The sequence below is a fragment of the Hippopotamus amphibius genome, chromosome 13 (assembly GCF_030028045.1).
Source record: "Hippopotamus amphibius kiboko isolate mHipAmp2 chromosome 13, mHipAmp2.hap2, whole genome shotgun sequence".
Taxonomy (NCBI): Eukaryota; Metazoa; Chordata; class Mammalia; order Artiodactyla; family Hippopotamidae; genus Hippopotamus; species Hippopotamus amphibius.
The window spans coordinates 3,770,462-3,794,459 of NC_080198.1; the positions used below are offsets into that span (position 1 = coordinate 3,770,462).

At 42.5% G+C, this 23,998-nt stretch overlaps 1 protein-coding gene across 4 annotated transcripts in view; it reads left to right on the forward strand.

Annotated features, from left to right (window-relative positions):
* NR2C2 (nuclear receptor subfamily 2 group C member 2) overlaps nt 1-23,998 on the forward strand; it is an 89,950-nt gene that overhangs the window by 44,859 nt on the left and 21,093 nt on the right. For all 4 annotated transcript variants that reach the window (XM_057706213.1, XM_057706215.1, XM_057706214.1 and 1 more), the window contains 3 exons: nt 5,540-5,650; nt 19,895-20,095; nt 22,476-22,578. In XM_057706213.1, the coding sequence (XP_057562196.1) occupies nt 5,540-5,650; nt 19,895-20,095; nt 22,476-22,578 (415 nt within the window). The remainder of the gene's footprint in view (nt 1-5,539; nt 5,651-19,894; nt 20,096-22,475; nt 22,579-23,998) is intronic.

Below are 23,998 nucleotides of genomic sequence, written 5' to 3' on the forward strand. Positions count from 1 at the left end.
GTAAAATAACAAAAAGTACAGTTGTAAACCATTGCTATCGTAATAGTAGCTTTTATAGTTGCCCACGTATGGACCTGTACTGAGATCTGTATTTCTCCAGTGTCCTCGTGTCTTTTCCTTTCACCTTGCAGGGCAGTCTAGTGACCACAAGTTCCCTTGGCTTTTGTCTTTCTGGGATGGTCATGGTTTCTCCTTCACTTTTAAAAATATTCATTTATCTATTTATTTTAATTGAAGTATAGTTTATTTACAGTGTTGTGTTAGTTTCTAGCATACAGCAGAGTGGTTCAGTTTTATATACATATTCTTTTTCGTACTCTTTTCCAGTATGGATTCTTACAGGGTATTGAATATAGTTCCCTATGCTGTACAGCAGGACCTTGTTTATTTTATATATGTAGTGTGTGTGTGTATATATATATATGTATATATAGTTTGTGATAAAAGAAATTTTCACATACTGAGATATAGGGAAGTCATTTGTGCATAAATGAGTTAACTTGAATTTTATGCTAACTAAAACATCCTGTGTGTGGCCTATCAGGCATACATTGTACATTTGCTTTAAGTATTAAAGAAAAGGGCACATTGACCAGAAATAAAGAATGTCCATGTTAAAAATAAAGATTAAATTCCTCTCTTCCTGGAGCGCCAATGCTGGTCCTCCTTTGATGATAGAACTCCCTTCCGAGGTGCCAAGGCCATGCTGACTTACTGATCTCTCATCTCTGTGGTTTTGTTTGTTGGTTGGTTGGTTGTTTTTAAACCTGGAAGAAATGTAATGTTCTTTGTTCTGACAAGATATAAAACTGTGCTGGAAACGATGCTTCTCCAGAGAAGCTTTTCAGAGTAATCTGGGAAGCTGGCTTCTGGGCTAGTCCTTAGTTTGGCTCAGATAAAACTCTTTTATTATAATGTTTTGTTTGGGAGGTTTTTTTTGGTGGTGTTGGTTGTCCCGTCCCCCCACCCCATGTTGGGCCTTTCTAGTTGTGCAGGGTTTTTGTGTGTGTGTGTGTTTATTATTCAGGGATTTAATGTTTATTCATGATTTACATAATATATCTGTCCCCCAACTCAAATGACTTATTATGGCAACTCTTCTTATTGCGTCTACATTCATTTCATATTAACACTTGTTGCCCCTTGCAGGAAGTTGATTCTTTAATAGTGAAGCGCCTTTAAATGGCATTTAAAAGGAAGGCCTAACATCTGTATTTGGTTGGAGATTCTGCTGCTGCAGCTAGAACATTAATTTTGTCTACTATTTAGCTTCCTCCAAGCACTTCCAAAGATATGAGAATGGAGTCTTATTTTCTTCCTGTCAACAATTTGCTGTTTTCCCATTTCAGAAGAGAGGAAAGTAAAGCCCAGAAGTATCGAAGTGACTTGAGTCACTGTCAGAGTCACCTCCAGGATCTTGGTCTCTTGCCTTTGTAACTGCTATAGGTTGGGGTGTTTTCAGGACCCCCAAGCAGAGTCTCATAAGATGAGGTGCACATTGGCAGATACTGGGTTCTTTCATGTGTCTTTTTTTATCCTACTGTGTGGCTGCCCTACTGACCCTAATCAGGGTCTATCTAGGACGCATGTGGTTTGGACAGGGACAACACCGAGCAAATCGGGTGCGTTTCCCCACCGGATTTGTACTCCCCCTCTGGAGTGCTGCCACAGCCACTCTGTAGCCCTTCAGCAGCCTTAGCTGTGCTTGACCACATTTTGAGCTTGGGCACATCTCCATTTTGGGTTGAAAGTCAAGAGAGACGAATACATGATAGTAATAAAATAATAAAATAACGCATTGTGGGCTGTCAGTCAGTGTATTTATTTCATCCCTCACTTTGTAGAGGAGGTCATGGAAGTTCAGAGATGCTGAGAGACTTATCCAAAGTCACATACTGGTTGGTAGTACAGTAGGGACTTGAACCCATACAATCTGACTCCAGAGCCCAGGCTCCTGTTTGATGTGATACTGGAATGCGGCTAGGAATGGGGAAACAAACCATTCTTTCTGTTATCAATTCAAGGACTCTTCCCTCAGTGTTTGCACTGGGCCTGGTGCTCTGCTCTGTAACAGTGACAGAGTTATGAATTGGCATGTGGGTTTTCTCTTCTTTAGTTGTGGTGCACGGGCTTCAGGACGTGTGGGCTCTGTAGTTTGCAGCACGTGGGCTCAATTGCATGGGCTTAGTTGCCCCACGGCATATGGGATCTTAGTTCCCCTTCCAGGGGTCGAACCCGTGTCTCCTGAATTACAGGACAGATTCTTTACCACTGGACCACCAGGGAAGTCCCAATAGATTCTTTTTTTTTTTTTTTTTTTTTTAATTTTTTATTTACTGGCTGCATTGGGTCTTTGTTGCTGCGCATGGGCTTTCTCTAGTTATGGAGAGTGGGCTACTCTTCATTGCAGTGCGCCAGCTTCTTATTGCAATGACTTCTCGTTGTGGAGCATGGGCTCTAGGCTCATGGGCTTCAAAAGTTGTGGCTCGTGGGCTCTAGAGTACAGGCTCAGTAGTTGTGGTGCACGTGCTTAGTTGCTCCGTGGCATGTGGGATCTTCCCGGACCAGGGCTGGAACCCATGTTCCCTGCATTGGCAGGCGGATTTTTTTTTTTTTTTTTTTTTTTTTTTTTATAAATTTATTTATTTATTTATTTTATTGGTTGTGTTGGGTCTTTTTTGCTGTGCGCAGGCTTTCTTTAGTTGTGGTGAGTGGGGGTTACTCTTCGTTGTGGTGCACGGGCTTCTCATTGCTGTGGCTTCTCTTGTTGCGGAGCACGAGCTCTAGGCACATGGGCTTCAGTAGTTGCAGCACATGGGCTCAATAGTTGTGGCTCACAGGCTCTAAAGCGCAGGCTCAATAGTTGTGGCGCACGGGCTTGGTTGCTCCGCGGCATGTGGGATCTTCTTGGAGCAGGGATCAAACCCGTGTCCCCTGCATTGGCAGGCGGATTCTCAACCACTGCTCCACCTAGGAAGCCCCGGCAGGCGAATTCTTAACCACTGCGCCACCAAGGAAGTCTCCAGTAGTTTCTTTATTGATTATTTTCATTGACATATGTATCTGCTAATCCCAGACTCCTAATTTATCCCCTTGCCCTTTGGTAACCATCAGCCTGTTTTCTGTCTGTGAGTCTATTTCTGTTTTGTAAATAAGAATTTATTTGTATCTTTTTTTTTTTAATTCCACACATAAGTGATACATATGCTTTTTGTCTTTCTCATTTACATCACTTCGTATGATCATCTTTAGGTCCATCCATGTTGCTGCAAATGGCGTTATTTCATTCTTTTTTTGTGGCTGAGTTGTATTCTATTGTATATATGTGCCACATCTTCTTTATCCATTTCTCTCTCAGTAGACATTTAGGTTGCTTCCATGTCTTGCCTATTGTAAGTAGTGCTGCAGTGAACATTGGAGTGCATGTGTTTTTTGCAATGATGGTTTTCTCTGGGTATATGCCCAGTAGTGGGATTGCTGGGTCATATGGTAATTCTGTTTTTAGTTTTTCAAGGAACCTCCATACTGTTCTCCATAGTGGCTGTATCAATTTACACTCCCACCAACAGTGCAAGAGTGTCCCCTTTTCTCCACACCCTCTCCAGCATTTACTGTTTGTAGATTTTCTGATGATGCCCATTCTAACTGGTGTGAGATGATACCTCATTGTAGTTTTGATTTGCATTTTTCTAATAATTAGTGATGTTGAGCAGCTTTTCATGTGCCTCTTGGCCATCTGTATATCTTCTTTGAAGAAATGCCTGTTTAGGTCTTCTGCCCATTTTTTGATAGGGTTGTTTGTTTTTTTGATATTGAGCTGCATGAACTGTTTATATATTTTGGAGATTAATCCTCATTGTATTCTTTTATAGTTTTTTGTGTTTCTGTGGTATCAGTTGCTATTTCTCCTCTTTCATTTCTTATTTCATTTATTGGGTCCTCTCTCTTTTCTTTCTGGTGAACCTGGATAGAAATTTTTCGATTTTGTTTACCCTTTCAAAAACCCAGCTCTTGGTTTCATTGTTCTTTTTCTGTTGTTTTTTAATCTCTAGTTTTATTTATTTCCTCTCTGATCTTTATTGCTTCCTTCCTTCTGCTGACTTAAGGTATTGTTTGTTCTCCTTTTTCTGATTCTTTTAGATGGCAGGTTAGGTTGTTTATTTGAGGTTTTTCTTGTTTTTTGAGGAAGGTCTGTATTGCTATGAACTTCCCTCTAAGGACTGTTTTTGCTGCATCCCATAGATTTTGTATGATTGTGTTTTCATAGTCATTTGTTTCAAGGTATGTTTTGATTTCATCATTGACCTATTGATTTTTTTTTAGTAGCATGTTGCTTGGTCTCTGTATAATCATTTTTTCCCTCATTTCTCTTTCTGTGGTTGATTGCTGGTTTCATGCCATTTTGGTCAGAAAAGATGCTTGAAATTATTTCTGTTTGTTTCTTTCTGGGTTTTCTGTCTCTTTATTGGTATTTACATTTTGTTCATACATCATTTTCTGACTGTTCCACATCTTCCTTTAGTTCAGTCTTTGTCTAGTACACTTGACATGAGATCTTTTTCAGGGAAAATCTATGTTGATTTTTTGAATTTTTTTCCCCCCTTTGAATGGGCCATACTTTTTTTTTTTTTTTTTTTTTTTTTTTTTACTTTATGTTTGGCTGTGTTAGGTCTTCATTGCTGCGAGCGGGCTTTCTCTAGTTGTGGTGGGCCGAGGCTACTCTTTGTTGTGACTTGCGGGCTTCTCAGTGTGATGGCTTCTCTTGTTGGGGAACACAGGCTCTAGGTGTGCAGGCTTCAGTAGTTGTAGCACACGGGCTCAGTAGTTGTGGCTCACAGGCTTATTTGCTCTGTGGCATGTGGGAATTTTCCTGGACCAGGGATCGAACCCATGTTCCCTGCCTTGGCAGGTAGATCCTTAACCACTGCACCACCAGGGAAGTCCCTCATGATATATTTTTATTCAAGGAAAAATAATATCTGCTCACGTCAGGTGCCCAAATGACCATTCAGAACCTCGAACCTTGACTTTGGTGGATATTACCTTTGTGTTGTTGATGCATTTTTTCCGATTTCATCCCAATGGGGGTGGGAGGTTGCCAGACTCTTTCACAAGTACTAATCTCAGTAGTTTCCAGCGTAATTCTGGTTCTGTTTGCCATCCTCAATAATATTGTGAGAGCCTTTCTTCTGGACACTGTCATCTTAAAGGAATGCTTTATAGCTGGCTTTGGAGACAGTGAAAAAAATACAAAGATGATCTCTAAGAAGTTATTTTGGTAGCTTTTTATTTTATTGATGCTGTGCAGAAGAGACCTGAAGATACCTTTCATTTTTTTCTTGCATCTTCAACGTTAGAAACAGCTATTTTAGCTGTTTTTCAGGCTCATTCTGTGGAAATATCTCATTGATTCCTTTGTCATCCAAAACTACACAATTTTATCACTCAAAGCCACAGTGAAAGCAAGAGGCATAGTCCTCAGGCCACCACTGGGCATCTTTCTGAGCCCCTTGTGATCCAGCCCGCTTCTCGCCCACAGGTACCACGTACACAGACTTCTCGGCCGGAATCTCCAGGGATGACCAGCCCCTCCCCACGCATCCAGATAATCTCCACTGATTCTGCAGTAGCCTCACCTCAGCGCATTCAGGTACCTGCACCAGTCCCACTTGGTTTCAGCCGCCTGCCCAAGGGCAGACCTGCCTTCCCTGAATCTTTTTCAAAAACAAACCTGCCTAAGGGTTTCACTAAGGAGCTATGCTTCTTAGGCATCAAGTACAGTACAATCTCATTTATTTTTTAAAAGATAGAAGAAGAAAGATTTTACATTTACTAAGCTAACTTACTTTTAATCTGAGTCTAAACTGTCACTTCAAACTGTTGGAATGAAGTACCATTTATTACTCATGCACTTCAAAACTGTCTTACTAGTTAAGAGTATGGACCCTTACTTGAAGTCAAATCCAGTGCCCCACTTTATAGCTTTTCTAATGTCTCACTTTTTTCATTTAGAAAATGTACATAATAGTAGTACTTACTTTATAAGGTTATTAGGAAGAATCAGTAAATATTGCTTGTAAAATGCTTAAAACAGTGCTTAGCACATAATAATGTTTACTTATCTACAATAACTATTATTACTAGTATTGTTGTTATTGTTAACTAATTGATATACACTTATGGGAAGTTTAGTCTTCCCCAGGGCTCTGAACCTGCCTCTGGCCCACTGAACAAAGAGAAGGTTATATGTATCGAAATCATGATTAACAAGCAAGAATAAGGAAAAGTTATTGATGACACACATAGATTAAAGATTCGTAGTTATCTCAAAAGGGTGAATTTTTGGCCAAACCAAAACATGTGAAGAGAAATGAAGGGCAGAAAAGACACTAGTGGTAACATAAGTTTGAGAGAATAGCAGGTGGACAGGTATTTGAGTGAATAAGTAAAATATTGCTTTCATTTACAGTTTATTTTAAAGCTCAGTATAAGTGAGTAGTATGCTGTAATAACTAGATGATTTCTATAGTGTTTGCCCATTCTTAAAAGTGAATTTATGGATTATTATAAACTAAGCATATAGAGGAGCTCTAATAAGTAAAGTGAAATGAGTTGTTAATTATATTTCCATCGTCTGGTGTATTACGCAATATTTTATCATAAATACTGAAGTTCACATACTTGTCATTTTTTTTAACTTTACACCAAGTAGGAAACACATATCTGAGTGTTTGGAAATTCAGAAGTAATTGGCCCAACATTAAGGAGGTTTTAACTATTCCTCGGAATTAGGAACTTTATATAGCTAAGTTTTTTTTTCTCTTTTGCTTTGTTCTTATTTGCTGATTGTAACTGGAAAATGAGTCCTTTCTAGTTTTGTGTAGTCAATGTTAGGATCCTGCTTACATAAACTCTCCCAGCTCTAACTAACTAGGAACTAACTTTGTGCATTTAACCATGGCTGTTACAGTATGGTTTCACAACCATCTGAGGGCAGATGAGAATGTAGAAAACTCCCCCAGAAGACTCCGTCAGCAGCTAGTGTATGTTCCAAGAGAGAGCATACAGCCCACTGTATTGGTGTAAGACAGATCTTTCTGTTTTTCTAAGGGCTATTCAGGCATCCCATTCCATACAGTGGGGCTATTCCCATGCCCTGGTGCTTGGCCCATGGTTCCACCACTGTCCTAGCTAGAATCTTACGGCATTCTTCTTGAGAAGTCTTGTAGAATAGACCTTTGATGTTGAGCTTTCACTTTCTCTAGGGACGATAACCCCTTAGCATGAGTTTCATGTATAGTAAGTATAGTTGAAAATCTTTTCATTGTGAACTGTCAATAAAATTGGACATACCTTGGGACTTCCCTAGGAGTCCAATGGTTAAGACTCCGTGCTTCCACTGCAGGGGGCACAGGTTAGATCCCTGGTCGGGGAACTAAGATCCCAGATGCTGTGCTACACGGCCAAAAAGAAAAAAAGAAAAAATGGACATACCTTGGTGCAACGGAAGTGACTGTTTTTCAAGGTTTGTTTTTCTAAAGGGAAGTTATGGTCATAGGTTGGTTTCTGGGTTCTTGATGCTGGTGCTGATGGCTTAGGTGAAGTTTTCATTTCTAGCCCTGACTTCAGTGATGGATCTCTAATCCCCTGAGGCATGGGGAAATAATATATTTTCTGATATTTTAATGAATAACAATGCTCTGAACCCAAATAGTGGCTTTTGTGATGAGATTGGGAGGGAAAGATTATTCAGTAAGGATGTAAAATTTTCAACATTTAGGAGCTTTTGGCTCTGAGTGGAACAGACTTGAGGATCAAATTTTGTTTCCACTCAGCTTTGTGACCCTGGGGGAAGTTTCTATCACATCTATAACTGTAAAGTGATAACAGTAATAGTACCTATTTTATAGGATTATAAAAGGATTAAGAGAATGCCTATAAACCTATAGGAAGTAGACATCAATAAATGTTAGCATCCGTGTTATAATTTAACATTTTTCATATAAGTTCAAACCTAAGGAAAATAATACATAGAAATCTTGTGTCCCTTTTATACAGATTCACCAGTCATTTGCTGTAACATTTTTTTTTTTTAATTATTTTATTTTTTGGCTGTGTTGAGTCTTCGTTGCTGTGCGAGGGCTTTCTCTAGTTGTGGCGAGCAGGGGCCACTCTTCATTGTGGTATGCGGGCTTCTCATTGCAGTGGCTTCTCCTGTTGCAGAGCACAGGCTCTAGGTGTGTGGGCTCAGTAGTTGTGGCACGTGGGCCCTAGAGCACCTGGCTCACAGGCTTAGGTGTTGCTCCACATGTGGGATCTTCGTGGCCCAGGAGCTGAATCTGTGTTCCCTGCATTGGCAGGTGGATTCTTAACCACTGCGCCACCAGGGAAGTCCCTGCTGTAACATTCTGAATGTATGTATAATGTATTTTTTCTGAATCATTTGAGTGTTAAGTGGGGACACCATGCCTCTTTGCCATGGATACTTCAGCATGTATTCTCTCTCTGTCTCTTTTTCTCTCTCTCTCTCCCCCCTACCACCCCCCCCCCCCCAACTCTAGGCACATGGGCTTCAGTAGTTGTGGCACATCAGCTCAATAGTTGTGGCACACCGGCTGCGGTAGTTGTGGCTCATGGGCTTAGTTGCTCTGTGGAATGTGTGATCTTCTCAGACCAGAGATCGAACCCATATCCCCTGCATTGGTAGGTGGATTCTTAACCACTGTGCCACCAGGGAAGTCCCTCAGCATGTATTTTCTAAGGACAGTGACACTCTTACATAATTATAATACAGTTATCAAAATCAGAAAATTTACTATTGAAATATGCCATTATCTTGTCCATAGTCCATATTCTAAAATTTCATCAGTTTTCCCAATTAAGTCCTTTATAGCTATTTTTTCCCATTCGAGGATTTATTTTTTTATTGCTTTTAATAATGATAGCAAAAACTAAGGTGCCAGTCAGTACAAGACCAACATATCTAGTTGTGCAGACCAGCAGAGGGCTGATCTGATGATGGACTTGTGTCCTTCGGTATCATGTCATCCTAATGGCTGCAGAAGGGCTTTGGGGCCAAGTGGGTAGGGTGGTGATCCTCAGAGTGGAGGTGGTAGCCTTGTGACTGGGGTTGAGAGCTCTTGTTTTTTGGGGATACAGAGGTCTAAGGCAGAAACTGTGGGAGGACGGAGATGAAGATAAGAGCTGTAGGAGAACATGTACTTGTCTGGGAATGAGGCTTAATCGGAGCCATCCAATCACAAAGTCTAGCTTCTCAGTAAATTTCATGGGTTTTCATCATATGCAGTCTTTCTAGGCCAGTGGTTTTCAAACTGTGTTCTTTATTGCTTCCCAGATTACACAGATATTACGTTCAGATTTCATTTTTTAATCCAGCTTTCAAAGCGATTAACGTAAATTAAAAGAAAAACACACTTGAACATGTCATATACCAAATTTGATGTGCTGGAGGTCACCAGTGCACTCACTTGTACTCCATGTTTATTCTCTTTGGGGCAGATCTTGGCTTAAAGCTTCTTTTGCCATCTCTGTGGATTTTAAGGTTTTCCTGAGCTATTTTTCCACTCTCCCCATTTCATGTTTATGTTTTCGGGAGCGCATAATTGTACTCATTGTTTGACTGAAGGAAATGTTTAAATTTCAGCTTATAAAAGTACAAAGTTTGAAATCCTTATTACATTGCCCAGTGGAATGTATCTCGGGCTCTTGTAGCGTCCTCCTTCCTTAAGTCTCTATTCCACCAGCTCTTTATTACTGCACATCCTTCTTGAGCTGCCAGTACCTGTTCTCTGTCCTTTCTCCATCCATAACCATCTGATGTTTCCTTTCTTGCTCTCATATTCTAGTGGCCCCTCTCAGGTACTCATAGGAGTTGTTTGTTAATATGTGTTGACTGGGTAATAGGTGCACGCTGTAACAAAGTCACACCAGACAGAGTAAAAGATGAGTCTCCCTCCCTCCTTCATGGAGTCACCCAGGTCTCTCCCAAGAATAGCCGCTGTTACCATATTGCTTATTTATTTTTTCAGAGATGGGCTCTGCATCTACACCTGCAAGCACACATGTAAACAGTACAGCATATTTTTACACTCCTGTTGACATTGTGCCCACACTGCTCTGCACTTTTACTCTTGGAGGTGGTCCCCTGTGGAACAAATAGAGCTGGCTGCCTCTTTCTCTTGAGTGGCAATTTGATATCCCATTTTATGGGTGTTGCAATAAATAACCTTTTACCTGCTTAATTTAGGACATATGAGAGTATTTCTGTAGGATCAGTTCCTCAAGTAGGATTGCTGGGAGTAAGGGTGTGTCGTGTAATTTTGACAGTAGCTGCCAGACTGCCTTCCAAAGAAGTTCTGCCAATTTATACTTCCACTAGCCTGGTATGAGAGTGCCCTTTTCCTTACACACTCAGCTATATATTTTGATATATGTGTGTGTGTGCTTGATATATACATTTATTTGTGCCCCGGAATGTGGTCTGTTTTAGTGAATGTTCCATGCAGGCTTGAGAAGATGTGTGTTCTGCTACTGCTAAATGGATTCTTTTATAAATGTGAGTTATATCAAGGTGGTCGGTGGTGCTGTCAGGTCAACTATGTCCTTATTGATTTTCTGCCAGCTTGATCTATCAGTTGCTGACAGAGGAGTGATGATATCCAGCTGTAATGGTTGATTATTCTGTTTCTTTTTGGCAGTCCTATCAGTTTTTGCCTCTGTATTTTGATGCTGTTATTAGGTGCATACACATTTAGGATTGTTATGTCTTTGTTGGGCAATCGAGCCATTTTATCATATTATGCCCCTCTTTATGCCTTGTTCTCAAGTCTACTTTGTCTTTAAATTAAGGTAGTTACTCTAGCTGTCTTTTGATTCATTTTTGCATAGTGTCTTTCTCCATCCCTTCACTTTTCATCTGCCTGTGTTTAGGGTTTTCTGTAGATAGTGTATAGTTGGGTCTTCTTTTTTTATCCAAATGGCAGTCTCTTTTGTTTAGTGTATATAGACCATTCACATTTAAAGTGATTATGAATACATTTGAATTAATATCAACCTTGTGTGTGATTGTTTCCAGTCTGTTGCCAGAGGCTTCTTTTTCTGCCTTTTCTAGTTTTGATTGAGCAACTTGTATGATCCCTTTTATCTCTTTTCTTAGTGTATCAAATATACTTCTTTACAAATATTTTTAGTTGTTGCCCTAGAGTTTACAGTATGCATTTTAAACTAATCTAAATTCACCTTCAAATGACAGTTTTCTGTTTCACATGTAACGGAAACCTTATCACAGAGTATTGCCAGTTCCCCTCTCCCATCCCTTGTGACATTACTGTCATTCATTTCACTTCTTCACGTGCTGTAATCACCCAGTACATTGTTACTATTATTACTTATTTTAACAACTTTTTTAGATCGATTAAGAGTAAGAAAAACAAGATTTTATTTTCCCTTGCTTTGTTCCTTCTTTGGTGTTCTTCCTTTCCTTGTGTAGATCCAAGTTTCTGACCTGTGTCATTTACCTTCTGCCTAAAGAAAACCTTGTGAGATTTCTTACAAGGCATATTTGCTGGTGATGAATTTCATAAATTTTTGTTTGTCTGAGAAAGTCTTTATTTCACCTTGACTTTTTTGTTATTGATTTTTTTTAATGGTTTTCTGTGAAATACATATGACATAAAATTAAGCATGTTTAAAGTAAAGAGTTCAGTGTCATTAATACATTCATTATGCAACCACCGCCTCTGTCTAGTTCCAAAACTTTTCCTTCACTCCACAGTAAAACCCCTTTCCCACTGCGCAGTTTTTTCCTGTCCCCCCCCCCCCCCCCACCAGTCACTAGTGGTTATCTGTATGCTGTCTCTATGGATTTATCAGTTCTGGATATTTCATATAAATGGATTCATACAGTATGTGACCTTTTGTGTCTGGCATAGTGTTTATCCATGTTATAGCATGTAGCAGTATGTCATTCTTTTTCATGGCTACATAATATTCCACTGTATGTGTATACCATAATTTGTTTATCCATTCATCCATTGGTGGAGTCCCCTTCATTTTTGAAGGATACTTTTGTCACATAGAATTTTAGTTTGGTGGTTTATTTCAGCAACATTTGAAATATCTTCTGTCTTGCATGGTTTCTAAAGAGAAGTCTACTCTAAATTTTTTTCCCTGTATAGGTAAGATGGGTTTTTCCCCCCTCTAGCAGAAGAGGGAGAGTGGGAGAGAAATCTTTTCCCTTATTTTCCCTTAAACTTCTTATCTTTGTTTGGCCTTATAAATAGGGTGCGCCTAGATGTGGTTTGAGTATTCTACTTGATGTTTTCTGAGCTTCATGGGTCTGTGGTTTGGTATTTTGTCATTAATTTTGGAAAGTTCTCACCCATTATTACTTTAAATATTTCTTCTTTCTCCTTCTGCTATGACAGTTATGAGTATATTATCTCCTGCAGTTGTCCCATAATTCTTGGATATTCTTTTCTGGGTTTTGCTTTTTGTATTTGTTTGTTTTTTCCATTTTTTTTTCTCTTTGCATTTCAGTTAGGAGAGTTTCTAGCGACTTTTTTGTATTTTCAGTTGCCATATGTCCTTTTTTAAAAATTTGTTTACTTAATTAAATTTTTTTTAATTTATTTTATTTTATTTTTGGCTGTGTTGGGTCTTTGTTGCTATGCACAGCCTTTCTGTAGTTGTAGCGAGCGAGGGCTACTCAGGCTTCTCAGTGCAGTGGCTTCTCTTGATGCGGAGCATAGGCTCTAGGTGCGTGGCCTTCAGTAGTTGCGGCACATGGGCTCAGTAGTTGTGGTATGCAGGCTCTAGGGCACACAGGCTTTAGTAATTATGGCATGTGGGCTCAGTAGTTGTGGCTCACGGGCTCTAGAGCACAGGCTCAGTAGTTGTGGTGCAGGGGCTTAGTTGCTCCTTGGCACATGAGATCTTCCCGGACCAGGGATTGAACCCGTGTCCCCTGCATTGGCAGGCAGATTCTTAACCACTGTGCCACCAGGGAAGTCCCTCTATTGACCCATCTTTAAGCTCACCAGTTATTCCCTTGGTTTGTCCAGTGTACTAATGAGCCCATGAAGGCATACTTCATTTCTGCTACAGTATTTTTGATTCCTAGCATTTTTCTGCTTTCTCAGAATTTCCATCTCTGCATACATCTCTCATCTGTTTTTGCATGTTGTCTGTTTTTTTCCTTCAGAGACCTTAACTTACTAATCATGGGTTATTTTAAATTTATTTGGTAATTCCAACATTTGTGTCACATCTGAGTTTGGTTATGATGCTTGTTTTGTCTTTCCAGATTGTGTTTTTCTTGTCTTTTGGAACGCCTGGTAATTTTTTTGTTAAAGATCAGACAGTATTGGCTGTATTAGGTAAAAGGAGCTGAAGTATTTAAATCAGCCTCTACTCTGAGGATTTATGGTAATCTGGCTAGGAGTTGCACTGTGTTTAATGTTTGCTGTAGCTGTTGGTGCCAGAGGCTTCAAATTCCTCTAGTATGTTTGTTTTTTGTCTGTCCTCTTGACTTCCCTAGATATTCCTCTTCAGAGAGTCTGTGTCTTGGAGCTCAACTGTAATCCACTGTTATCACACTGGAGCCCTGTCGGTGTGGTGGTAAGATGTGAGGGAGGGGAAGCAGTCTATAATCTTTGATGAAATCTCAGTATTTTAGTGGGCCTGTGTCATTGGGTTATAACCTTCACAAGTGTTTCTTAATTTCTCTGGCCCCCATTTAGATGAGAAAGGAAGGATAGAGGGGCCTAGAGTCGAAGAAATGCCCTTTCCCCAGTGGGATAAGACTCTGGTAAAGTCTTTCCCCCTGGGGAACAGACCTTTTTTACATGACACCTTGAGTTTATTTTACAAAGAGTACTCTTCCCCTTTCCCTGCCAGAGCCACCGGGGGATCTTTCTCATCTCTTCAGCACGAGAACCGAGTGGCGTTCCTAGAGCTAAAAGAAAGAAAGTGTGGGACCCTCTGACTGTGACCCCCAGGAGTTTCTCACTCCCACACTAGTCCATACAAAGTCTCCAGCTTCATTGTAATTACCACTTTTGTGTCCTGCCAGCTTGGCTTCTAATCCATGTGAGCAGATCGCAGACTTGGTGAATTCACTTCTCTCCAGATTTCAGTTTGCCTTAGAAAACTCAGTTCTCTGATGAGCCCCCAGGGAAAGTTATTAATTTTCAGTTTGTCTAGGTTTTTCTTATTTTAAGGACAGAATGATGACTTCCAGCCTCTTTATATGTTAAAGTTGAAACTGGACGTGTATCTTGAGCTCCAGACTCATCTGTCTGGTAGCTTACTTGATGTGTTCACTTGGGCATCTCATACTTGGCAAACCAGAAACAGACTTCTGAATCCCTACTAGCTCTTGCCCCTCCACCACCTACCTGCTCAGGCTAGAAACTCAAGCGTCATTTCTGACTCCTCCTCCTCCTCAGTGCTCACATCTCTCCCCACCTATACCTGCTGTCGCTTCTCCCTCTTCTTTCCAGACCCATGGCCACCACTCTCACCTCTCACCTGGGCCATTCCAGGGGCATCCTAATAGTTTCTTGGCTTCTATTTTTTTTGTCTTGTATTTTTTCCATCCAACATCAAAGAAGATCTTTTTAAAACGCAAAGCATTTCCCATCATTCCCTCACTTAAAACTTTGAATGTATTTAGAAAACACTTTTTTATGTTATTCAAGGAAGAAAGCTTTGTCAAATATTTTATCCACCCAAACTTGTAGGAATTGAGTTAGTGGGTCTAAATGGAGAAGAAATTTGTTTGATCATTGCCTGTGAGCAACACTAAGTATTCATGTGAGTTAAAATTTATATTTAAGTTAAAAATTCATTTACCTTTTTGTATAGGTCAAAAAAAATTTAGAACAAATTTCTCTTACCTTTTTCATTTTAAATTTAGTCATCTTTGCTATTTTTCTTTGTTACACTCTCACATACCCTGACTTGTAATGATATGACGAATTTTGTATATATTTATGTAAAAATCTGTATTTATGTATATATGGGGTGCATGTGTGTATGTATGTGTAAATAAAATAGTATAGGATAGATGTCAAGTAGTATAAGAAACCAGAAGACCTGGTTCTGGGAGGGAACAGCTCCTTGAGTGGCTCTCATTATACTTAGAATGAAATCCACACTCCCAGTAGGACCAGCCCCCCTCCCTCTCTAGGTCCACAGGCCTGACATCAGTTCTAAGAGTTCTTTCCTCGTAGGGCTTTCCATATGCCAGAACATTTTCTGTTGCTTAGAACATGCTTTTTCCTAAACCCTTATCTGGCTCCCTTCTCCTCAACCTTGAATCTTGTTTTAAATGTCACCTCATCACAGGGGCCTTCCCTGATCTCTCTTTCTAAAATTAAGTACCTGCATTATTCTCTTGCCCAGCCTGATCTTTTTCCTCATAACATATATGATAAATTTAAATTATTTCCTGGTTGGTCCATTTGCTTGTTTTTTGCCAGTCTTTCCCACTAAACTAAAAACTCGGTGAGAGCAGGCACCTTCTCCATAATTCTTGTGTTCTAGCCGAGTGTCTGGCACAGAGCACACCCTTTGTGAAGATTTGAGGAATGAATGAAAGAATGAGTGAGCCACAGAAGAAAGTCCTGATTTTGTCAGTGGGGAAGATTTGATAAGATGAAAAGGTTGAGACAAGACTTCCCAAGTGAGGAGAGAAGCATGTGAGACCTCAGAGAGAGGAAATACTTTTATCAAGGTCCTGTTACGTTCTGGGTAGTGTACCAAGCACTTTCACATGTATCATTTCACTTTCCTAGAGATCCTTTTTTATAGATATGTAAACAGTCTCAGAAAGCTCTTGTAGCTGCAAAGCCCCATCTTGGGATCACAGACTCAGGTGTTTACAGAACTAGGTGGCAGTGGAGGAAGAGGGCATGGCAGGGGTTGGGGCGAACCAGCTACTGGGGCAGCTACACCCAGCTGCTGGTACCAAGGAGGAACTTGGGCCCAAGAGCTTCTAGTTTGTTAAAAGAACTGTAAATGTGATTTTTATGGGAAATATTCCATTTTTAGATGTTTAGCTTCTAGTTTGTTAGAAGAACTATAGATATGATTTTTATGGGAAATATTCCGTTTTAGATTTTCGATGATGTTTTTTTTTGTTTTTTTTAATTTAAAAATTGGAGAAATCCAACACAAGTTACCTAGTGGCTGGCTTTTGCCTTTAGGCTGTCCATTTGCAGGCTCTTCTTTACAACAGAAATGACGAGCCCAGCCTGGCTGGGACAGAGAGTGGGTAAATAGAGGAGAGTGGCAGTGTGTCAAGTTATGTTTAGGTCCTTTTGGCATAGAACTAGGAGGGCCTTGGGCTGGTAGAGTACAGTCCTTGCTGCTGTGCAGTGGCCACGCATTCCTGACAATGCCCACACAGTGCAAAAGTGTGCAGAGAAGATCACAGGGCTTATGGGAAGAGATGGGGTTAGTGGCACAACACTCAGAAGCTGTTGCTGACATATTAAAAACAGGTATGGATGTAATGAAAACTGCAGTTTTACATATGTCGACGTATATATAAGAAATACATGACTACTCCAAAAAATATGGCACTTTACCTGCAAGTAGACCTGAAGCTTGCTTGTGGAGGGTGCAGTGACTGCAGCCTGGGGGTTACTGTGCGTGGCACTGGCTTCTCCCACACTGCTTGCTTCACCGGTTGGCATTTTTTGTGTTTACCTGGTGTTTCTCACAGAACAGATTGTTACAGACAAACCCAAGATTCATATTAGACGCAAATTGTTCCCTAATATATCAGTCACATTGGAACACACGCACCTTTTCAAAACCAACGTTAAAGCAGCACTGATTGTAGCCAGGCTGTGGAAGGCCTTAAATATCAAACGGAAGATGATATCCCTCACAATACTGCCCCTACCCTGACGTCACCCCCACCTCTGCCTGCAGTCTGTTAGTTTGCAGGCTTGGGAGTATGAATACTTTTCCAAGCAAAGAAATTAAATAAAGTTTGCCTCTTGTGTTTGTTTCCTAGAGCTGCTGCTACAAACTACCACAAACTGGTTTGCTTAAAACAACAGAAATTTATCCTCTCACAGTTCTGGGAGCCAGAAACCCAAGTCAGGGTATTGGCAGGGTTGTGCTCTGTCTTAAGTTTCTAGGAAAGCATCTTTCCTTACCCCTTCCCAGCTCCTGGTGTTGCCAGCAAGCCTTGGCATTCCTTGCTTGCAGCTGTGTCACTCCATTCTCTGCCTGTGTCATCACATGGCCACCTTTTAAAGGACATCAGTCATTGGATTTGGGGCCCACCCTAATCCAGTGTGGTGTCATCTTAGCTCGATTACATTTGCAAAGGCTGTTTCCAAATGAGGTCACATTTGTAAGTCCCGGGGGTCAGGGCTCAAACATCTCTTTTGGGGGGGACGTGATTCTCCCCACAGCTTCTCTCTCTGACTCCTCCACAGGAGACTTAAATGTTTGGATACATCCTCTCAACTCGATGTCTCCTCAGTGTCATTAAACGGGAATCTTCCTGCCAGTGTTTCTTAACAAGGTTTCTGTTTGCCTCACGGTCACCCTGGGCTTCCAAAACAGTTCAGGAAGAAAATAGAACTGATAGATGTGAAAAGGAAGTCAGACATCTGACTCACAGATTTCCAGGTTAGGTGGGCCTTTTGAAGGCCATTTTGCTTCCCTCCTCACTAAGGCGAGTGTCCCTTCATTGGCAGCCAGGGTGTGTGTGCCACCCAGTCTGTCATGGTCCTTCTGCTTGTTACCTGGTTTTCTGTCTCATGTTGTTCTGCTCCAGGGGCTCTGGGTATGCCACAGGTTGTAACAGTGAAAGGTGCTTCCTCTCCTTCTCGCTAAGTGTTCTTCTTCAACCTTAAAGGTCTTTTGGCCCTTCACTTGGAAGTGATGATGTGCTGGGACACGTGTCCAGCCTGCAGCCCTCTGGTCCTGTACTTGTTGGGCCCTCAGCCTGCAACACACTGTCACAGCTCTGCACGGCTTCCTCTCTTGCTTCATTTGGATCTTTGTCCACCATCACTCCCTCAGAGAGGTCTTTCCTCCTGAAGCTGCCCTCTACCTCCTTCCCCCTTTCGTGTTCTGTCCATTACCTTGCTTTTTGGTTTCCTCTGTGGCACTTGCGCTGACTGAACTCTTCGTGGCAGGGCGCACGTCTGTCTTTGCTCTGGCAGGCAAATCCCTGCCCTGTTCACGTCTCCATCCCTAGTACTGAGAATAGCGCTTATCACCTGGTGGGTGCCCAGTAAACACGAGTTAAATGATTGACTCTTTCCCTGCCTGTATCATTTTCTTTTGAACCTACCAGCATTGTCTGATTTTCCATACTGGACCATTGGCAAAGCTGTTGTGTAGGACTCTGTGTGAGTTTGCTGTCTGAGCTTTGGGATGCCATTGTCCCAACACAGTTTTATCAAGAGGTGGCACAGATGCCAGACCTGTTGTCCATAAATGTGCTTTAGGGAGCTGGGGTCCAGCCAGAGACACAAAAGGTCTCCCCTGCCCAAGGCCCACCACAAGCGCCCCAAGAGCCATGTTTGCAGTGAGGGCCTGCTGGGGTCCTCGGGAAGAAGGCAGGCCCATGCTCCAAGCTGGCACTTGGCCTGGAAGAGAGACAGGAAAGGGCTAGAACAGCTTCAGAGAATTTCATGAGCAGGAATAAGAGAAGTTGCTCCTACCGTAGCAGCTGTTTTAATTGTGACTGATACACTTAGGCAGGGACACAGGGAAGAGGCGAGCTCTGGCAGCGGGGCTCCTGAGTGGTAGGCATCCCCGAAGAAACCAGGCTCAGGGCTTCTCTGGAGTCAGTGCCCACTGCCTCCAGTGCTTCCATAGTCTTTTATTCATGTCTTCTCCTCATGTGCCAGGCCCTGTGTTGGCCCTGGGGATGCGGCACTGAATCAGGTGTCATCTCTCTCCTTAGAGACCTCTGAGTCAGGAGGTGGGAGAGGTTGGGTGTGTGTCAGCAAGGGACTCCCTGCATTCTGTTATTCCAAAGCAGGATTAGTTATAGGACCTTCTCTTTAAAGCAATAGAAATAGCCCTTGAGAGCAGCCATTCTCAGCTTTTGGGGTTTCAAAAATTTAGGGTAGGGACTCCCTGGCAGTCCAGTGGTTAGGGCTCTGCGCTTCCACTGCAGGGGGCCTGGGTACCAATCCCTGTTCAGGGAACTAAGATCCCACATGCCATGAGGTGTGACCCCCCCAAAAAAAAAGTTAGGGTTTGCCCATATTTTTTTTTTTTGGTTAAACTTATCATCTCCTATTTATTGCCTTCATTTCATAACAGAAAGGGCCTTTCTTTGTCCAGTTTTATTGAACTGTAATTGATATGTAGCACCAAGTTTCGGGTATAGAACATAATAACTTGATTTACATATATTGTGAAATGATTGCCACAATAAGTTTAGTTAACATTCACCATCTCATGTAGATATAGGAAAAAAAATAAGGGAAAAAATGGTTTTTTCCTTGTGATGAGAACTCTTAGGATCTGCTCGCAAGTGTACAACTTTCAAGTACACCATACAGCAGAGTGAACTAGTCACACGCTGTGTGTCATATCCCCAGGACTTACTTATCTTGTCACTGGAAGTTTGTACCTTTTGACCACCTTCATACAATTTCCCTTTCCTCCACTTCCAAAGGACATTTAAATTCTAAACATAGTAGGGAGGATATCATCCTAGAATAAAATTAGCTTTATGAAAACCAGTTTCTGAAAAGCTCCCTGTTGTCTTCTCTTTCTTATTTCACCGGCACTGGTGAAACTGCCCTGGACCAGCACTGACGCCGGGACAGCGTTGGCAGCCGCTGCACGTGCTCCATGAGAGCAGCCTTCGTGTTGTGTCTTGTAGATCGTGACAGACCAGCAGACAGGACAGAAGATCCAGATAGTCACCGCAGTGGACGCCTCCGGATCCCCCAAGCAGCAGTTCATCCTGACCAGCCCAGATGGCGCTGGAACTGGGAAGGTGATCCTGGCTTCCCCGGAGACCTCCAGTGCCAAGCAGCTCATATTCACCACCTCGGACAACCTCGTCCCTGGCAGGATCCAAGTAAGATCTATTGACAGGTGTTTGTTTCAGCACTTCTGCTACTGTACTTGTTCTTGACTCTTAGCTCTACCCTGGAGGCCAGACCCATCGCTAGAAGGTCCTGTGGGGACCAGCAAACATGGCAGGTTGCTGCCTTGGCTAAAGTGAAAAAACACCAAATGAGTGGCAAGGCCCAGAAGGCAGCCGCTACAGTGCTCAGATGGGATGGCAGTTGAGCCAGCGAGTCAGCAGCCCCACAGGAGACTGAGCTGAGCAGTTGGCATGCGCCACTGGAGAACTGTTCTGAACCAAGGCCGTGTGGTGGCAGCTCTTGGCCGGTGATGCTTTAGGAGCGCCACCAAAGGGTGACCACAGCCAGACGAGGACTGAATTGTTGTAACTCTTACCTCAGCCTGGTCCAGCTCTTTATTTTGTTCTTCTTCTTATGAACTGCTGCCTGTGGGCCCCTTAGTTCTGGTCTCCATCTCTGCCATGGTTCTCCTTCCTCTGTCAGGCGGGATGGGGTCAGGGCAGGTACAGGAAGGAGAAGAGTGGGGTTATTGGGAAGCACTGAATCTCCAAGTTCAACAGTTAGAGAAGCAGGAACTCAAGGCCATTGCCCCATGGCCAAGCATGGAACATGTTTAGTCCAGGTCAGGGTGCAATCCATGGTTTTATTTGGTTCTGGTTTTTAATTTTTTTTTAAGTTTTTATGTGTTTGTTTATTTATTTGGCTGTGTTGGGTCTTCATTGCTGCACATGGCCTTTCTCTAGTTGCAGCGACCAGGGGCTACTCTTCATTTTGGTGCGTGGGCTTCTCATAGTGGTGGCTTCCCTTGTTGTGGAGCACGGGCTCTAGGTGCACGGGCTTCAGTAGTTGCAGCATGTGGGCTCAGTAGCTGTGGGTCGCGGGCTCTAGAGCGCAGGCTCAGTAGTTGTGGTGCGTGGGCTTGTTGCTCCGAGGCATGCGGAATCTTCCTGGACCAGGGATCGAAGCTGTGTCCCCTGCATTGCAGGTGGATTCTTAACCACTGCACCACCAGAGAAGTCCTGGTTTTTAATTTCTTAAAAAAATTTGTGGTAACATATAAAATATCTATCGTAATTGTTTTTAGGTGTCAAATTCAGTGGCATAAGTACATTCACATTGTTTTGCAACCATCTTCCATCCACAGAACTTTTCATCTTCTCAAACTGAAACTCTATACCCATTAAACAGCTCTCATCCCCCTGCCCCCCCTAGTCCCTGGCTGCCACTATTCTGCTTTCTATGGTCTGACTACTCTAAGAACCTCACATAAGTAGACTCCTATAATATTTGTCCTTTTGTGACTGGCTAATTTCGCTGAGCACAGTGTCTTCAAGGTTCATCTGTGTTGTCGCGTGTGTCAGAATTTCCTTCCCTTTAAAGGCTGAATAATATTCCACTGTCTGTGTAGACCATGCTTGGTTTATCCACTCATCTGTCGATGGCCACTTGCGTTGCTTTGAAATTTTCACCACTGTGAATAATGCTGCTAAGAATCCATGTGTTTTGTGGGGAGCTTTCTACTCTGCAGAAAATTCAGGAAGGAAAAGTCTTTTTCTTTCTGCTAGAGCTGGGTTCAGAACACCAGCATGTTCAGCTTTCAGAGCTGTACTTTTGAGACGCCTCATAATGCCGTTAGTAAATACTTCCTCGTCCTTCCTTTCACAGCGTACATTCTGATCATCTGGAATCAGAGTTCCTCCCTGCTTGCTTAGACTCCTTGTTTATGAAAGGATGACTGGTGATTCTGTTGCATGTCTTATAAAAGGTCATTTCACATAACGATTTCTGTATATATTCTCACTGTACATAAATCATTTTAAGGCTTATTTTTGGTACATTATTTAATAACAGCTATTTTTTACTCTTTCATGTTGATACCAGTTACATTACTCTTCCAGATGAGCAGCACTGTGGGTCACCTAGGAGGTTGCCTACCCTAGTCCTCCCCTCCCAGCTGCCTCACAAGAGAGCTATTTAATCAATAAAGCTTAATTATTTTTCTGCCAAATATACATGTCTGTGTACTTTCAAGCTATTTCATGAGAATAGAGAAGCATCCAGAAAGACCTTCAGTATCTTCACGTGATTCCCCACACGGCCCCTAGTCCTGGGCGGCTGGGGTGGCCAGATAGGAGGGTAGGTCGTTGAAAACCAGTGTCCAATCCAGGACAACCCCACCCCACCACCACCACCACCACCACCACTGCTGAAGGGGCTTGGTGCAGACGAGCAGCCACGCCATTACTGGCGGCAGATTAAGTTGACAGGTGGAATTTTCCCAGTTCTGCCCAGAATTCTTAGAAACCGGGATTAGGAATTCACACTTCAACATGACTTTGCTTAGTTCTCTGGTTATTTCATAATTTTTAGATCGTCACGGACTCTGCTTCTGTGGAGCGTCTGCTGGGGAAGACCGATGTCCAGCGGCCCCAGGTGGTAGAGTACTGTGTGGTGTGTGGCGACAAAGCCTCAGGTAAGTAACCAGAGGCCATGCTGAGTGCACATCAGGGGCCAACATCATGAAGCAAATCTGGAGCGAGGGTGGGTTGTGGGTTTCAAAACATGAGCTCTACTTTTCTTACTGGGGTGGTGATATAAATAAGCAAATCTGTTTGTCAGATTATAAGAATCAACAAGAAAAGTCAAGAAACTATTTCTGTGATTTGTAAATCTCGGTTGAGTGTCAGTTATTTTTGTACTAGTCAGAAAGTAATCGGGACTTCCCTGGTGGTCCAGTGGTTAAGACTCTACACTTCCACTACAGGGGGCGCAGGTTCAATCCCTGGTCAGGGAACTATCCCACAGGCCGCGTGGCGGAAAAAAAACAATCATTTCATTAGTCTAGTTAATATTTTCACGGTGCTTTGCTGTTTCACAAGATGTGTTTGTTGTCTATCCCTCCATTGTCCTAACTGTAGCTACCTCTCATGCCTTCACTGTAACCCAGTGTGATAAACAGGAGGGAGTGTGTGATTCTGGCTGGAGTCCCAGGGTTAGGAAAGGCCTGAAGTCACATTCGTGACCTTGATGGTTGAGAGTGTGGTCAGGTAAAGCAGAAGGGTGTTCCAGCTGTTGGGACCAGTGCCCAGAGAGTTTAACATCCATACCCACCACGTCTCTGGGGAAGCACTCCTGGGCTTCCATGGTTAGGAGGTGGGTACAGGAGACTAAAGAAAATGTGTGGCACAAAAGCTCAGACTTCAGCCTGCTAACAGGGGGAGCCATAGAGGGTAAGTGATCCTAGGAACACTGACCTGAGTTCTGTGATGACTGCTTGGTTCTGCTTTATTCTGTGGTCACTTCATTCATAGGAACTTTGGATACTTTGTGGTCCTGAGCCAAATCTCTTACGAGATAGACAACCCCATGCCACCACTGACAGAAGGCCGGAAGTTCCAACCTCGCCCGCTCATGCCTCAGGTTCTGTGCTCTCGCCCCTCTCTGAAGCCCTCACCTGCCCCAGCAGGCAGGGGCCAGCACTGCCTCTGTTCTCATCACCCTTTTGTTCAGTCCTCTGGGCACTGGATGTATTCTTTTCTAATTGCTTCCTTACAGGCGTTTCTTCCCCACCAGAATAGGCTCTTTTTTTTTAGAATAGGAACCGTGTCTGACCCCTTTCATCTCTATATCCCCATCTTCTTGCTCAGCAAGAAGAGAGACTCAAACAAACAAATGAAGCATGAACATAACAGAGGCCACAGAATGTGCTTGACTTCCCCTTCTGGGCTTAAAGCTCATTACAGGCTTGCAGCGCCATTGTCTCCAGATATTAGAGGTCACTAAGGCATAGATAGCCTGAGGATATCCACTGCAAGGAAGGAAAAATGATGTCCACAGAGTCATTTCAGTACCACTATTGAAGTCACACAGTTGAGACCCTCTAAGTGCACAGT